Raw genomic sequence first — 17,550 nt, 5'->3', positions numbered from 1 at the left:
AAGTTGAAGTTACATCCTTCTAACAGGAAAAGTAACTTTCGTTATCATGGAATTATAACAAAACCTGCCAATTCAATATAAATGGAAAAAAAATATTATATGGAATTCAACGAAAATGAAAATTTGCTTGATAATTCAACTACGCTTGTTGGAGAACAATAAAAACACTACACTCAACAAGCCACTAATAAAACTCAACTGCCTAACCTATAACCAAAGTCTCCTTTTAATTTGTTTTTTAAAAAAAGCGCTTGACAAACTTGCCCCGCTTGCCGAAGTTGCCCCGATCTCCCCTATATATAGGCACGTAAACATAGTATTCATAGAACTGTAGTACATTTTGAAAAAAAATAGTACATTTTTTGAAGGCGCTTCAGTACGTTTTGAAATTTCATTGTGGCAACACTGGTGACAGCTAGTATAGAAATAAAACAATAAACAAGGATTAACAATAAACAAGCAATTCGTTTTTACGTTTTTTATTGTCGAGAGCGAAAGCTTATGAAAAGCGCTCAGCGATTTCAAAGTGACAATTGCAATATTTTGTGAAGGAATTTTTAATTTTTCAGGTAAGTACAAAAGCTAGATTTCTGGGTGTAGAAATCAATTTTCGGCGATGAATCTTTTTTTACAGTTATCTAAAGAAGTTTTCTGCATAGAAACTCCTTTTGGAATTTTGGCTTAATTGGCAATTCACGAATTTAAGCGCTAATTTATTCATTGGAACGTCGAGGATAGTTTTTAGTTAGTTATCGTTAACGATCAGATCAGTTGAATTAATCACTATTTAGGAATTTGCAATGGAGGAAATGATAACGCTATAAAACGAACGTATTATACCATTCCAGTCAAAATAAACGTATCAAAACAATTTACTTCATCGGAGAATATATGTTAAATTTACAATTTTCTATCCCGAGAACTTTCGGGTCATAAACCCTTTTATCAAAGAAAGAACCAGAAATTAGATAAACCGATCAGCCGAAGGGAAATTCTTCCCGGGAGTTCTTTTATGGGAAACTGGCCCATATTTAGGTGTTACTAACGTGAAGAATATCCGGTAAACTTCACATGACCAACTTGTTGGCAAGGCACGAACTCGTGACCAGCTACCAATGTTTAATAGTTTTATCCAGTACGCTACTGGTGGGCCGCTAGCGATTTGAATGTCGCAACTTTGTACTTGTGGAGGTTCTTCGAATACTATGACACATACCTTAATGTCTCTGAGAACCAATTTTTATTGTTTTACAAACGTTTTCAACCTGATCTACAGGCCATCGTCAGGTATTTTGAATTCTCTGGAACGTTTTTTGTATTGGTTCCAGATTCGACGATTATATGGAAAAAAAATTCAAATTTTTTATAACTGTTTCGAACATCTCTTTGAAATATCAAATATATAAAAAATGTAACAGATAGTATAAATATGTTAAATTGAACTAATTAAAGTACATGGAATAAAATAAAATACAAATAGACTATATCAACACAATATACAACACAATATACAAAATTATATCGACAGAGTGCGCGTTACATATTATATTTTACTGCGTTATTTTTGATCATTGATAGTAATCTCGTGGCATCTTTATGGTTTAAACATTTACCAGTAAGATTGGATCTATATATTTCAAACTTCTCTACAGTCATTGCTAAAGACGGTGAGCGCACCGGTCTAACAATCCTAGCCTTATTCAACAACCGAACCCTCGGTTTGTGCTACTCTGGATAGTGCAGTAGTATAGTGTCCTTTATTTACATCGTATATATGCTTTTTTAGTCTTTTGCTGAAATTCCTGGTGGTGACAACTATATATTCTTTGTTCAAGCCTAATTGATCATTTTTATATGGTATCTTGTATAGCCCAGATTGTTCTTCCTTTTTGAACGTGTCTTTGTCATTTCTAAGCAAATCATAAACCGTGGGAACCCTTTTATAACTTTGGTTACGGTATCCATGTCTTACGTTTTCCCCGTAGGATTTGTTTCACATTTCCGGCTGTTATGTTTATAAATAACAAGGAAAAAGTATTGGAATAGTATCAAATTTGATTCTCCGAGTTTTTATGCAAATCCTCATGTTTTGAGATCTGAACTCAAAAATTTCAAAAAATTCTAGCAACGAGTCGCATAATTTTTCTGGCAGTTATGGAATGTTCTCTCTCTTATAGCGGGGTTAATATTGAGGTTATTGCGTAGTCGCTTATCCTCCGAAGAGCCGGCCAAAGCTTTTTGCTCGATCATACGAAATTACTCGCGAAGAGCCGGAGGAAATTCGTATATGTCGACCCGCTTCTCTCACTATCCGGTGAGAGAAGCGGGTCGCCATTGTAAACCTGGTTTGCTAAAATTAGGCCCTCATTGCCGACAAGGAGGAAAGAGTTTTAAAAAATTCATCTTAGATCATAATAAAAATATCAAAGATATCAAGATAAATATTTATCTCAATATATATTTTAAAAAATGATATCAATTATTATAATTTTGAGCCAGTTTAAATATATTTACACAGTTTTAAAAAACATAGGTCCTAATTCAGTAGACGGCGTTTCCCAGAATTTTTCAAATTTAAATTTTAACTTCTTAGAACAATTTTTTCACGATTGGAAAAAATCGAACTTTAACAAGACATATTTTAAAATATTAATAGAAAAATATGGACGTTTCAGTAGAAATGCTCAACCGAGTATCCAAGTACACAAGAATTCTCGGCAAATTAAAGCAGAAATGTGGCTGCAACAGATTTTTCATCTACAAATGTACGTTTCTTTATCGTAAATTTTGTTAATTTCGAATTAATAACCTATTATTCTTTTTATTATTATTTAGTTTTAATGATTATACTAGCTGTATACACCGCAGTTGAATTTGTCTGCACTTTCACATCGATCGTCTATCTCATTTACGCTTCGTAAGTTTTAATTGTAGAGTATTTACTTTCTCGAATTTCGTAGCTTCTCACGTAACAGAATATTTAAATGCAGGAAGAATGCGATTCAAAGAGGAACACTACGAGATACAAAAGTTATACTGACATATTGGGTGATATTTGGATTAATTCAACTGTTTGAAAATTTATTTGATGCCGTAATGACTTGTATTCTTTAATATTGGTTGATGAAGGTAAGCATCATTCTAAATTTTTTATATACAGAGGGGCCATTATTAAAGTTTTTATATTCAGAGCAGTCTGTAGCTGTAACCAATAAGTGAATTGACGCCAAAATTTGTATACCGACTAAGCAAANTTATTCTAGAATTTTTTAAAACATTATTTTAGAATAAATGATAGTACTTGGCATATATAAATTTCATTTTTATAATTTTAATTTATTATAAAAACGGGATTATTCTAAATTTTTAAGTAAAATATTTCAGATCAATTAACGTTTTGACATAACTCATGAAGTATTTGTAAGGAACATCGAACGTTCGAAAGTAACAAATTGTTCGAATATATTGTTCGATTTTTCTATTGTCGTCGTCATCTTTAAATAGAAATATTCAATAATATTCTACATTTTCGCTTTCTCTTTTGATATTATTCGGAGAATTTTGATTATAAGTAAACTTCGGTAAGCAAGTAAGTTATTATTTTTGGCTTATAAAAAATCAATATGGAATAACTTACGATAGAATAGTAAACTGAAACATGTATATATTTTTAGATTTCAATTTCTTTTAAATTTTAAACTTTTAAAATTAACGTTGAATTAAATTAATTTATCAGATTATAAAGAAAGTTTGGTTGGCACTAGCCATATGTAAGTTTAATAGAAAAATATGGAAGTTTTAGTAGAAATGCTCAACCGAATATCCATGAAATTGCATTCCAACAACAAGTACACAAGAATTCTCGGCAAATTAGAGCAGAAATGTGGCTGCAACAGATTTTTCATCGTCAAATGTACCTTTCTTTATCGTAAATTTTGTTAATTTCGAATTAATAACCGATTATTCTTTTTATTATTATTTAGTTTTAATGATTATACTAGCTGTATACACCGCAGTTGAATTTGTCTGCACTTTCACATCGATCGTCTATCTCATTTACGCTTCGTAAGTTTTAATTGTAGAGTATTTACTTTCTCGAATTTCGTAGCTTCTCACGTAACAGAATATTTAAATGCAGAATGAATGCGATTCAAAGAGGAACACTACGAGATACAAAAATTTTACTGACAAATTGGATTATATTTGGATTAATTTATCTGTTTGAAAATTTATTTCATGCCGTAATGACTTGTATTCTTTATTATTGGTTGATGAAGGTAAACATCATTCTAAATTTTTTATATACAGAGGGGCCATTATTAAAGTTTTTATATTCAGAGCAGTCTGTAGCTGTAACCAATAAGTGAATTGACGCCAAAATTTGTATACCGACGAAGCAAAGGATGCGGAAAAGGATTTTTAAAAATGCTCAAAAATTTCAGCTCTGGGACGCTTTGGCATATATGGTTTGGCATACGGTTTATCACGGAAACGTTGCAACACTGGCAGACAAAGAATTGTATTACATTGTAAGTTAAAAACATCCCTGGAAAACATTTACGATCAGTTGTAGAACATACTGTTCATCGCATTCAAATTTTATACCTGAAGAACGGGACAAACATTGAATAACATTACTGACAGCAGTAAATAGCCTCTGCAGATGGCATGTCCCTTACCTTACGGAACAAATAAATGCATTTTTGGTTGTTTTTAGTGTATTTTTCCTTTAATGTGNGGGTGTATCAGAATGACGTTTTAAAAATTTGGGGGATTGTAAAGGATAAAATTTTGAACGTTTTGGTGTAAGGAACCTATAATCGGAAATTTGAACTAAAGTGTCTACAGGTAGGAAGTGCTTGACCGCTCTTCACTTTGGTAGCTACCCTTCCATCCATTGACGTCATGTTATTGCTGCGGATGAAAGACTGTAAACACACAACTACAGTGGTCTAACTGAGCCTGTGTACAGGACGTTGTGTGCTCTGTGCTCGTTCTTCAGGTCACCCCTTGCATCCACTGGTATTGTAATGTAAACACACAGCTAGTCAACGTGAGTCCCTTGTGTACGCAACACCTGTAGGAACAGTTCATAAGCTTACGGAGCGCATCTTTACAGCATTTAATACCATCAGAGGGGAGCGTGGCATCTTACGGTTCGTCGTTGCACATTATGTAACGAAGTTGGTGGTCGTCACACTGAACATTTACCNCTTATTATAACAGCCTACAGCTAAGATTCAGAAGCCTACAGTTGTTTGTTCTTTATTCTGTCATAGCGTTTCAGCTCGGAGCCATAACTAGCAAATCGCGCAGATAAGCAGCATATAACTATACTTATTTCATAACATAAAGTCATAAACTAAAAAGATAAGTCACGTCAAAATGTTTTCGTTTTTCATAAAATGCCATTTTATTAGTAGTACGTATTCCCATAAAACCGCGTTAAAACAATTGCATTTTATGAAAACGTTGCATTTTTCCAATTTATTTGACGCTTAAAACGAATAAAATTAATATTATCCAAACTAGAGAAAATTTAGCAACTCTTCAAAGTCCATATTTGGTGATTTTTTTCGCGATTTCGTAAATTATCGCTCCTAAACTGTATCAAAATTCACCAGTTGTCATAAGATCTTTTAAAATAATTTATGTTCAAATATTTGCCAGGAAATCTTCGTAAAATCATTTTAAGGGTACATAACTCAATGGCACAATTTGTTATTCCCATATTTCTCTAGTTCCTTTCGACATCTGCTTTCATTTTTCTAAATTCGGACTCGTCTGCCTTCAATCGAACATCCATTTCTATCTGTTTCATCAATAAATTATACGGAACCAAACATTGCTTCCGTATAATTTAGTGATGAACTTTCGTTAGATTTAACTTTATTCATTGTTACATTCCCCGCTGTTATATATCAATATAAAAGAAGAAAAGATAAATGTATACCTATATATTTCCTATAAAAATGTATACCTATAAGTTTCCACTGTCGTTCATCTGTCAGTCTTTCTTTCCTTAATCTCGAGAATGGAGTTGGATAGATGAAAGACGAGACCAGATATGAAAAGATTGAGAGCAAAGGCCCCGATTAACTATATAAGAACTTCCCATGCAAACTGGAAGTCATGTTATTTCAATTCAAAAATTTTCCTCTGAACGGTGTTAGATAGATGACCGGCACGAATCCGTTGTTAGAGGAAAATTTAGATGTACAGGTTCAATCCACTACTAATTTGAGGTGGAAAGCATATATTTTATATTAAACAAAGTAAAAATATGATTAAATTGAAGCCCGGCATTGTGACGACGTCACAGTAAATAATTGCTCGTTAATTAATTTATAAGAAGCTATTTACAGTTTGTGTTCTAAATTATTATTACTGTATTTTATTTTTGACACATTTGGAATCAAAATCACCTAATTAAAAAAATATGTCAAGTATAGAAATAAATGTGATGTTTTAAAATATTTTGAATCTGACATTTATTTTGCAATTCAATAAATAACTTATTTTCATTCATTTATTTTAAAAAAAACATTTAGAAAATCAATGGTTTTGTAATTTCACATTCGACATGAAATACCTGTTTTTGGGTATCGGATAAGAATTGAAATTTGGCAATCAAAAGTTTTTCGGGGGATGTCTGTTTAACACGGGCAGTAATACAATATCCCAAATATTTACAGCATGTTAAACAAGATATATAATTTAAAATTTCAAAATTCACTTTTGCAGAAATTCATGTTTCTTCGTCAGTCTTATCCAGTTCTGCCACATTTGAATTAACTTCTTTTCCCTTTTCTTTCTTTTTATTTATGTCTTGTATTCCAGATGCAGTTACTTTATTCTCTGATGGTTGTGAACGAGTTCTGCTCCATTCGCTGCTAACTTTTTTTGTAGACGATATAATACTCTGACTACTCGGAGTGGGACTGGGGCTGGGAGTGGAAGAATTACTTGCAGATGTTGATACTTCCTTCTGTGATGTATTCCTCTGGGTGTTTAAACGTCTCATCCCGGGACGGTAGATTTCGAGAGACGGACGATCCTGTAAATTCGCATTAAAAAATAATGTTGTCAATTGATGACCTAATTAAATTTAGACTGACTGCATTAAATATTGATATTATATTATATTACCTTATTTCTGATACGTCTCTCTACTCGTGGATCCTTTGAATCGTCTGTGGATCTTCTTGTGTCTTTGCTATCATTAAAATCATCATCGCCAACAGTACCTACATCAAAATCTCTAGAGTTTGTATAACTCTTTTTCTTTTCATTACATTCAGATACATTATATCTATCTTCGTCAAAACTAGATCGTCTTTCACTCATTCTTTCCATTCTGTCTCTATTACTAAATTTTCCGTGATCTGACAAACCAATATGACTTAAATTATTTTTTTCTTGTATATTTTCTGACTTGTGTCCGGATTCACTGGTGCAACTTCTAAAATAAATATGAAAAAAAGAAAAGCTAATTTTAGAAATAATCTATCTAAACAATTTAAATGAGAGAATTAAATTTTTATAAAAAATTTCATTTAGCATTTTAACTTCACAAATACATCATCAACATTGTTGTCACATTGTGTAAAATATTTTTTCCACCAAATTTCTTATTAGTACAGAAGCTAAGTGTTAAAAGTTTTAAAATATAAAGTAATGATGCATTTCAGTTATAAATTACAATGTTCATATAATTATATAGTGATAATAATTAATTCAAATGATAATGAAGTGAATATAAATTTTTATTGGCAAACAGAGCACAACGTTACAGTTATCAGAATATTTAAAATTTACAATGCACTAATAGTTAGGATGTCTTGCTATCACATAGCATCTTTTTCCGTCTAAATTCGGTTAGTCCTAGTTGTAAGTTAGATTAGGGACTCTTAGCTTGGTTTCCAGTTAAATGATAGGTTAAATTAGATTAGGGTTTGTTAACATTAGTCATCTGATTAGGTTTGTCCTTGGTTATGGTAGGTTAGTTTAGTTAGTGAGTAAGTTAACATTTAAAAATGATGACAATAATTTTGGGGTCTTGCTTGTTTGTCTCTATTGATCAATTTGTCTTGTCTAGTTTGTCATTGTGTTCATTTGGTTTTCACACTGTCTGTCTAGCTGTTAAGTAGTATTAAGTTTTGCGATCGTGTTCAGTTTTATTTGTATTAAGTTGATATAAGCCTTCCTATTAACAGCCACTTGGCAGTAACTTCTACACTTAGCTATTCATGGCATCACTCAATTATTGGTGTTTGCTACACTCAGGTTTTCTTTTACACCCTTCGGGAGACTACGGCCTTGCAGCCTAAAAACTGCATGCCAACATCAAACATAGAGGGTACTGTAGCCATACCTACACTGTTCAGAGGAATCCTACCTTTCTCTACTATATCTCCTCTCCCCCTTCTTCCCCCTTTCCCTTTCCCTCTTGTCTGCTGACTAAACACCTCATGTATGGCCAAAGTTTTTCTTGTATGTATGTATGTATCACATAGCATCTGCTGTTGTCATGGAATCTGAATTTGATTCTGATTCAAACTCCAGTAATTTATTATTAGTAATATGAGTTCCCCATTCCTCATCCATGCTGAGTGTCCAATTGAGGGCCAACCCACTAATAATGAGTGTAACTGTGACTGGCAATTTAGAATATCATCTTTCAACATTGTTATCTCCTTGTGAATTTCTCTGAATCTTTGTTTTAATTAGTAAAGTGCTATAACTATTAATAAAATAGCAAGTCAATAATTCTTAATTTATATAGTCAAACTTCCAAAGATTACCACTTTCAGAAAACCATGTACCAGTTTCTCCAGAACTGATTTTTTTTGGCCCAAATGATGAATGTAATTTGATCCTCTTTGAAAAGACTACTTCTCTACTCAATCAATAAATAGTCACTTACAATACAATAATGTAAAACTGTTTTTTAAATAGAATTTCCACGTCCAACAAAGTTACCAACCAAAGGTAGAACAGCAGGATGTCTGAGGCAAAGTTTACTATTAAATAAATCTTTATTATTTCTATTTCTGATGCTTGTATACTCTTAACCACCCTCTTCATCTCAGTAAAGGGGTGAAAGAAACTGTAAATAAATTATAGTAATTAAGAAATTCCCTTAATTTTTTCCATCTCTGGATTTAATTTTATTCTGTGCTTTGGTTAAACTGTACTGTTTAAAAGAAGTTCTTATGAGTCTTGCTAAATGTAAAGTTGTAGCTTGTGACCTTAGCAATCAGACTCTTGTTGACAAAGTTCATAAACAAGATTAAATAAAACTTAAAACTAACTAGCTTGTGGTGTTATTTAATAAATAAAACACAAAGCATTTATCAAAAGTGCTTATACTTATTTTGTACAACAAGTTATTGTCATCAGGAAATGAAACAGACTACAGATTCAAAATTAAACATTTACAGTTAGGTTGAAAAAGATGGAGGCGATAATGTCTACAATAAAAAAGTAAACTAAAAAATAAAATGTGAAGAGAAGGGAGTGTTTACTTTAATATTTTAACCAGAGAAGCCCAATGCTCTGGTACATTTAGAGCAGGTTAGCTGTATAGACATGGGCGTAGCCAGAGTTTTGTTATGGGGGGGCCTAGTGGAGGCCAACCTGACACAAAATTGAATTATTTCAAATTATTGTTCATTATTGGGCACCGAGCAAGCCGTTCACCTTTTTTTTAGTATTCAAAACTTTTATTTTAGCTTTAGGTTTTTACAAATCGACTNTGAAATGGGTAAGTTGAGTTTACTATCGTCTGTACAGTATTAACTTAATTTATTTTAACTTTATTATAATTATATATATACTTTCCGCCATCCAGCGCCACGCTATGGAGTTTAGGTGAGAAAGTTGAGTTTACTATCGTCTGTACAATATGTAAATTAGGTACCGTAAGTCTAATACAGCACTGTAATTTTATACATTTTTTGTGAAAGAAACATTTCTTATTCAACAGCCATAAAAATTATTTATATTAATGATGTCTCCAAAGTTCAACGAATTTTTCGCAGAAAAATAACTTATCAGAAATCGTGGCCACCGTTTGGTGCGCTGCTCCGCAACAAAAACAAGCTTAAGCAGTGGCGACGTCAAACAGTGCACACTCGATAAGTAATCCTACAATTTTTTGTTTATAGCTTAGTTTATACGGATTATTCCCAAAAAATTATACGTGTTTTGGAAATGTTGAGTCGAATTAGTCTAGAATCGATTAATTTTATGGAAGAAAATCTTTCAAACAGCCATAGTCTGTAAACTGCACATGTGCCAGGCTGTGATTGGCTCATGTATTTAAGGATTCCTACAACACAAAATTCATATAAAGCAAAACGTATCTACCGCATTATAGGGGGTCTGCTGTATAAGAGTTGAAACTGTAGCCTAATTATGTAGGGAAACTTAATAAACACCAGATTCTATAACATAGATATCTGATCCCTATCATTAGAAATTAACCTGCATAAGAATGGTTGAGGCCAGATGTGTAAAATGTACCCAAATGCCTAAAGTAATGAAGATAATTGTAAAGAAATACTATCTATAAAACAAACTTAATGCTTAGCAAATTTTAGTAATGGCATGACACTCATCATAGAAACCAGAAATAGAGAATGTAGGACACTAGTGTTAAGAAAATGATAGAATATCCAACTTTCAATACTGTTATGAGAATGTTCTTTAACTCAGCAAGGATGGGTAATTAATAAGCCCTAGCTCAAGGAAGAGATGGCAGCATTTTTTGGAGGAAGGCTGAAATATAATCACATGCACACACATTTGAAATTTTTGTTAAATTATTAATTACTGCAAATTAAATTCGATCTAATTATTAAGTTTATTGAACAAACCTGTAATCATCCTTATCTTTTCTCAATTTGTCACGAATACTTGAAGTACGTGGCCTTTCTCTTTCTCTAAGTCTTTGTCTTTCTCGCTCTCTTTCTCGTTGTCTTTCCCATTCTTTCCTTCCTCTATCTCTGTCTCTGGAAGGTTTTGTCATAATTGAAGATGTAGAAGTATCTTTATGCTTTTGTGAAAGATGTCCATATCCTTGGATATCTTTATCTCTCTCTCTTTCCCGTTCTGGATTTCTTAAAACCTGCTTCAATAAATATGTAAAATTTAAATTTAAAAAACTGATTGAAAAGTGAAATTATTATTTTACACAGTAATTAATTATTGTTGTTATGAAAATATTAGTTTTATTATTAAAGAATTTACAGATAATTAAGAAATAATTTTTTTTAAATGTTAGACATAGGTAAAAAATAAATCCATTATGAAATAAAATATTCTTTCATTTTGGTGTGAAATTAACGGTTTTCTAACGTGGGAAAACTGATAAAAAAGCCACTTCCTTTAATGGAAGTTAAAGCATCCTTTGTTTTTCCACTTATCTAACACAAATCTCACAACCATGGGAATTGTCGACCCCTCAATAATTCCCCATTTCATCCGTTTACGTGAGAGAATCCAAATATGCTGATTGGTCACAAATCATGAGATATAGTCAAAGATCGGCATGATTCGGGGAGTACGCCGTAAGATCTCAGAGAAGACCGATGTAGTCCATATTGTCTCCCTAAGGCCAACGCCCTTAGTCGTCTCCAGTCAAGTACACTAATGAGTTAATATAAAAGAAAGGAAGAAAACATATTATCTTGTGCCAAATCAAGGCCTCCCCATGAAATGAAGAATAATCACAAAATACAGAAGAAAATAAAGCAAAGTAAACTTTGAGGTAGTGTGATTATAAATGAATTTGTGAGCTCTCTCTCTCGAAATGTATATTTTAATTAATCTCAATATCTCATTCACTTGATTTTACTTTTGAATAATTCCCTTTGTAATTTTATTTACTTTTATTTTATTAAATCTTTAATCGTTATTTGTTAAGGAAACGTCTCATCTTTGTCTGAATCACGCGTGTTAATCCGCGTATCTAAATTTGATTAACTGGTGTCGGGACCTGACGTAGATCTAGAATTAATCCTCTAGATCGTTCTTAAACATAATTTACCGCCCTCCTATAAAAAGTTAATGAGCCGATCTCACGATCGTGTGCCTGTAAGCAGCATGGACTAAGATCTACGTCCTTGGCTTCTCACATTTCCCATAAGTAAACTAAAGTAAGGTCAGAATAAGTATGCAATAACCAAATATTCACCCAATCAAGATCAAATGCATTATCTAATACAGATTTAGCCAATTCCATTGTAAGTTTTGTTTGCAAGATATTACATGTATATTAGAACAATGTATATTACATGTAGCAAGCATTCTAGATGTCACACCTATACAGTAGACCCCCCTATAATGTGGGTTCCTATAATGCAGATTCCTATAACGCGGCGAAAAAATTGTGACAGTATTCATATAAAGATGCTAAAAGGGACGCGTAAAACGCGGTAAAACGTCATCGCCGACTCGTGTCACGACAGGATTGGTCGAATCTGGACCAATAGTAGACAAACAGCCAAACTACTTACACGCTACAGAGAGTTGAAATGGGTAAGTTGAGTTTACTATCGTCTGTACAGTATTAACTTAATTTATTTTAACTTTATTATAATTATATATATACTTTCCGCCATCCAGCGCCACGCTATGGAGTTTAGGTGAGAAAGTTGAGTTTACTATCGTCTGTACAATATGTAAATTAGGTACCGTAAGTCTAATACAGCACTGTAATTTTATACATTTTTTGTGAAAGAAACATTTCTTATTCAACAGCCATAAAAATTATTTATATTAATGATGTCTCCAAAGTTCAACGAATTTTTCGCAGAAAAATAACTTATCAGAAATCGTGGCCACCGTTTGGTGCGCTGCTCCGCAACAAAAACAAGCTTAAGCAGTGGCGACGTCAAACAGTGCACACTCAATAAGTAATCCTACAATTTTTTGTTTATAGCTTAGTTTATACGAATTATTCCCAAAAAATTATACGTGTTTTGGAAATGTTGAGTCGAATTAGTCTAGAATCGATTAATTTTATGGAAGAAAACCTTTCAATCAGCCTTAGTCCGTAAAGTTCCCACCTATCGGGCTGCGATTGGCTCATGTNATGAGATTAGCTCCCACTTCAAATAAAAGGAAAGAAGAGTTGACATGAATCCCTACATGTAGTGTTTAAGTCAGAAAAGCATTGTCATTAGTTTTTGTAGTCATTTGTGCATTTTTATTAGTATTTAAATTTTATTATTTTTTTTAAAAAATCTTTTAAAACATCCAGCATATACGGTGGTGCCCTGTACTTCAAATTTAATTCATTCCAGGAGGATGTTTGAACTCCAAATCATTCAATGTCTGAATCAATTTTTTCTATTAGAAATAATGGAAAGTGAATTAATCCATTCCCAGACCCTAATCAATATCTATTTCAATAACTGAAAACTGCAAATACTCAGAATTTAAGATAAAAATAGCACAATTAAATGCCCTGATAATAAATTAAAACACTAAAACAATAAATAAAATACATAAATGCAGTATAATAAAATAAAAATGGCATTAACTGTTCACATATCAACAACTTCTGCATCTTAAACGTAGCCATCAGATCTGCCATATGTGTACTAATTTTATGCTTCACCAGAACCTCCCTCCTGTTTCATCTCAATTGTCCATATTACAAACTTCCTCTTAGACTTTGTTGCCTACACACACTTCCTGATGCCATGGTTTAGTAAGTAAAAAGTCACATTGGATTGAATATTTTTAACAGCTGTCATTACTGAATATGTTATNAATAAAATTTAATCATTCACATCAAATTATTTAAATTTCTTTTTTGAAATTTAAAAATTTTTTAAGCAATTTTATAATCTCAGGAAATAAAATTTGTACCTCAAATTGAATCAAAATTGCTTCAACTAATTTAAATATTAACAAAAATTAAATCACCACCTTCACAATTACAGTTTCAGAATCTTTTGTTTCATCTACTTTTGAAGATTTTTCAGGTTCTTTAAAAGTTTCTTTTTCTAAAGAGCCCTCTTTTTTCTCCTTGCATTTGTCTTTTTCTTTATCTTTTTCTGCTTTTCTTCTTCTCCTTTCTTCTTCTCTTAATCTTCTCTTTTCCATTTCTCTTCTTTTACGTTCTTCTCTTTTTTCTTCCCTTATTTTCTATTAATTATCAGAATTTTTACATTGATTATATATGAAATGATTAAATTTAAAGTATATAAATCTAGATAAACATATTTCTACCTGTTGTTCCAGCTTTCTTTGTTTTAGATATTCAATAAGTGGAGTTGTAATTTTAGGTATACCATTGTTTGCTATTCAAATATAAAATATTTTTAAAAATATCATTAATTAAATAAAATAATAAACTTGTAATAATTAAATAATAATAATATATAATGACAAGCTGTTACCTTTTAATTCTCTTTCTCGTGATTCTATCATTTCAAGATAATTTTCTGCAGATGGAAGTATAACTTGTTCTGGATTCTGTACAGTCTCAAGAAATTTTATGTAATCAGGATCTGAAATTTTCAAAATTTAATCTGAAATTTATTTTATCATTAAAGAGTTTAAGCAAAACCTGTTTAATATTATAAATAGTTATTAAATAAATCAATTTTGTAGTGGCAACAGTCATGAGATTAGCTCCCACTTCAAATAAAAGGAAAGAAGAGTTGACATGAATCCCTACATGTAGTGTTTAAGTCAGAAAAGCATTGTCATTAGTTTTTGTAGTCATTTGTGCATTTTTATTAGTATTTAAATTTTATTATTTTTTTAAAAAAATCTTTTAAAACATCCAGCATATACGGTGGTGCCCTGTACTTCAAATTTAATTCATTCCAGGAGGATGTTTGAACTCCAAATCATTCAATGTCTGAATCAATTTTTTCTATTAGAAATAATGGAAAGTGAATTAATCCATTCCCAGACCCTAATCAATATCTATTTCAATAAACTGAAAACTGCAAATACTCAGAATTTAAGATAAAAATAGCACAATTAAATGCCCTGATAATAAATTAAAACACTAAAACAATAAATAAAATACATAAATGCAGTATAATAAAATAAAAATGGCATTAACTGTTCACATATCAACAACTTCTGCATCTTAAACGTAGCCATCAGATCTGCCATATGTGTACTAATTTTATGCTTCACCAGAACCTCCCTCCTGTTTCATCTCAATTGTCCATATTACAAACTTCCTCTTAGACTTTGTTGCCTACACACACTTCCTGATGCCATGGTTTAGTAAGTAAAAAGTCACATTGGATTGAATATTTTTAACAGCTGTCATTACTGAATATGTTATATGATTTAATTATAACAGTTGTGAAATTTAGCATATTATTGTTAATTTAAATTTCTTTGTTTATAATGGTATTTTAAATTTTTTACTTCACATTTTTGTTGAATAAAATGAACTTGAAAGGTCTTCAGATAAAAAGGGTATCAGACGTATGCTTTATGAGTTTTGGAATGGACGTAACACTGTGCACAGTAAAAAAGACAATTGTAATATGTAGGGGAAGATTCTCATAAACTTCAAACATGTCAAATGTGGTTTAAAAATTTATTCCATTAATTAAATAATTTAATAGATAGATCCAAATAATAATTACAACTAATTCCCAAAGAATAGAAATAATAGTGTCCTCTAACAGTAAACAGTATTGTATATTAGTATCCTCTTATAAAACAGTACAGTTAAAAGCTAAAAAAAGTTATAAACAAAATGCTGTTTATTAAAATAAATATGGTATTTTAATTTAATATATTCTACAAATATGAGAGAGATATTTATTACTACTTTGAGAAATAATTAAGTGAAATAAAATTAATCTTTAATGCATCACATATAATTTCATCCACCTTGCATTATAAAATAGAAAAAAATATATAAAACATAATTCTCAGTGATTCTTAACATTTTTAATGAATAATTGTTTTTATTAATGAATATAAAAAATAACATGGCTTCCAGTTTTCACCAGAAGTTTGTGTACAGTTAATCGGGCCTCCTACCCCTAATTTCCATATCTGGTCTCAGCTTACATCTATCTAACTCCATTCTTGAGATAAAGGTAAGACAGACAGATGGGCAACCAGACGACAGTGAGAATTTATGTCTACAATTTCAGCCCAATAATGAAAATATTTTTTCTTCATAAATTATGTGAAAAATAGATAATCAAAAATTTTTGATACTAACCTTGATCAATTGTTCCACATTTTGCATCTCTCTTTTTATTTTTTCTTTTTGGAATCTTCTGAAATGGTGCAAATTCCACAACAGCTGGGAATTCATTTCCTAAGAAATTATATTACTTTTTAGAAGTAACTAACTTTTTATGAATAATAAATTTGAAGTTTTTTTTATAAATATATTAAAATCCGATTATGGTATTTTACATAACAGAGAGAATCCTATGAATGAAACTATAATTTTTTTTTACATTATTATTAATTACACGTTTTGCAATTATTACTAACAGATTTAAGTGTTAATTTTCTTTTCTAGTATTTTAGAATATTCTCTGTCTTTCTAACGATTCCAATTGTAAGCTATCTTGAAAAATAAAAATTATATTTGAAAAATAACTTTCTTAAATTTAATTTAAAATTATACATGTGCTGAAAATATTCTATTTTTTTTTTTAGAGTCAGCAATAACATTTGAACAAAAAATGTTTGCATTTGCATTCAGTGAATATCAAATAAATTTTCTTGCTAATTTTACAAAAAAAATTTATCTTCAGCTTTAATCATAGAGTAAACAGATCTAAATACTTCAGGTTTTATAAATCACTCCATAATATTCTTCAACATTAAACAAAAAAGTATGAATAAAAGATACCAACTTGTAACAACTGAAATTCTTTGAGAAATGATTTCACTTCAGATTCTAAACTATTGAATGCTAGTTTTATATACGTGTACTGTATACAGACAGTATAATGAGGTGATGTACTGTATAACAAACGTAAAAAAAATAATTTGTAATAAAAATTGAAATATTAAAACTGTTACATTTTTGTATAATTTTGATAATTTTGTAATTATTTACATTTTCAGATGTTGACAGTACTTTTGACATCATCTACATTTTCAAACCATTATATAACCAAATTTTATGGCTAAAGCTTTAGATTTTCAATATGATATGTAATGTTCTACATGTTGTACATCTTTAAAGAAATTATAAAGAGCTCTTAATTAGTTTACTAATTTCCACTCAGTTTCAATACAGTAGAACCTCGAAAACTCGACCTAATGTGGACCGAAGGGTGGCCGAGTTTGTGAAAATGCCGAGTTATCGGGAATGGGGTTAAAAAAAATAAGTACGAGTATTTCCTCAGAAAATACTGTACTGTACTTGTACAGTATTTACTTGTACAGAATATAACAGAGAATAAACTGCCCAAATACCCTTAAACAAAGGAAAAGTACGTCCTTTATGAAGGCATAGAGCCACTACATGAAAATGAAAATTAATGAATACACTGTGTACAGTAATTTACCTGATAAGACAGACCTCAT

General features: G+C 31.0%; 1 protein-coding gene and 1 long non-coding RNA gene across 6 annotated transcripts in view; one reads left to right on the top strand and one right to left on the bottom strand.

Annotated features, from left to right (window-relative positions):
* Positions 1-2,569: 2,569 nt before the first annotated feature.
* On the top strand, positions 2,570-4,271 carry LOC111626942. 2 transcript variants are annotated; one of them, XR_002756951.1, is made up of 3 exons: positions 2,570-2,765; positions 2,836-2,917; positions 4,139-4,271. It is a non-coding gene; the product is annotated as an uncharacterized LOC111626942 (long non-coding RNA). The 2 variants fall into 2 exon arrangements; XR_002756950.1 differs by lacking the exon at positions 4,139-4,271 and adding an exon at positions 2,991-3,209.
* A 2,210-nt stretch (positions 4,272-6,481) lies between these two features.
* LOC111626927 (regulator of nonsense transcripts 3A-like) overlaps positions 6,482-17,550 on the bottom strand; it is a 20,956-nt gene continuing 9,887 nt past the window's right edge. Inside the window, exons 4-10 of one of the 4 annotated variants that reach the window (XM_023370450.1) lie at positions 16,223-16,321; positions 14,415-14,525; positions 14,245-14,315; positions 13,942-14,160; positions 10,881-11,134; positions 7,150-7,462; positions 6,482-7,057 (exon numbers count right to left, since the gene is read on the bottom strand). In XM_023370450.1, the coding sequence (XP_023226218.1) occupies positions 6,749-7,057; positions 7,150-7,462; positions 10,881-11,134; positions 13,942-14,160; positions 14,245-14,315; positions 14,415-14,525; positions 16,223-16,321 (1,376 nt within the window). In that variant the 3' untranslated portion in view covers positions 6,482-6,748. The remainder of the gene's footprint in view (positions 7,058-7,149; positions 7,463-10,880; positions 11,135-13,941; positions 14,161-14,244; positions 14,316-14,414; positions 14,526-16,222; positions 16,322-17,550) is intronic. The other 3 variants (XM_023370451.1, XM_023370452.1, XM_023370453.1) reach the window with 3 other exon arrangements.

Source organism: Centruroides sculpturatus, unplaced genomic scaffold (assembly GCF_000671375.1).
Source record: "Centruroides sculpturatus isolate CEXI.00-Female unplaced genomic scaffold, Cexi_2.0 scaffold164, whole genome shotgun sequence".
Taxonomy (NCBI): domain Eukaryota; kingdom Metazoa; phylum Arthropoda; class Arachnida; order Scorpiones; family Buthidae; genus Centruroides; species Centruroides sculpturatus.
Note: the sequence above shows the minus strand (reverse complement) of the source record. Positions and strands in the feature narration are given on the sequence as shown.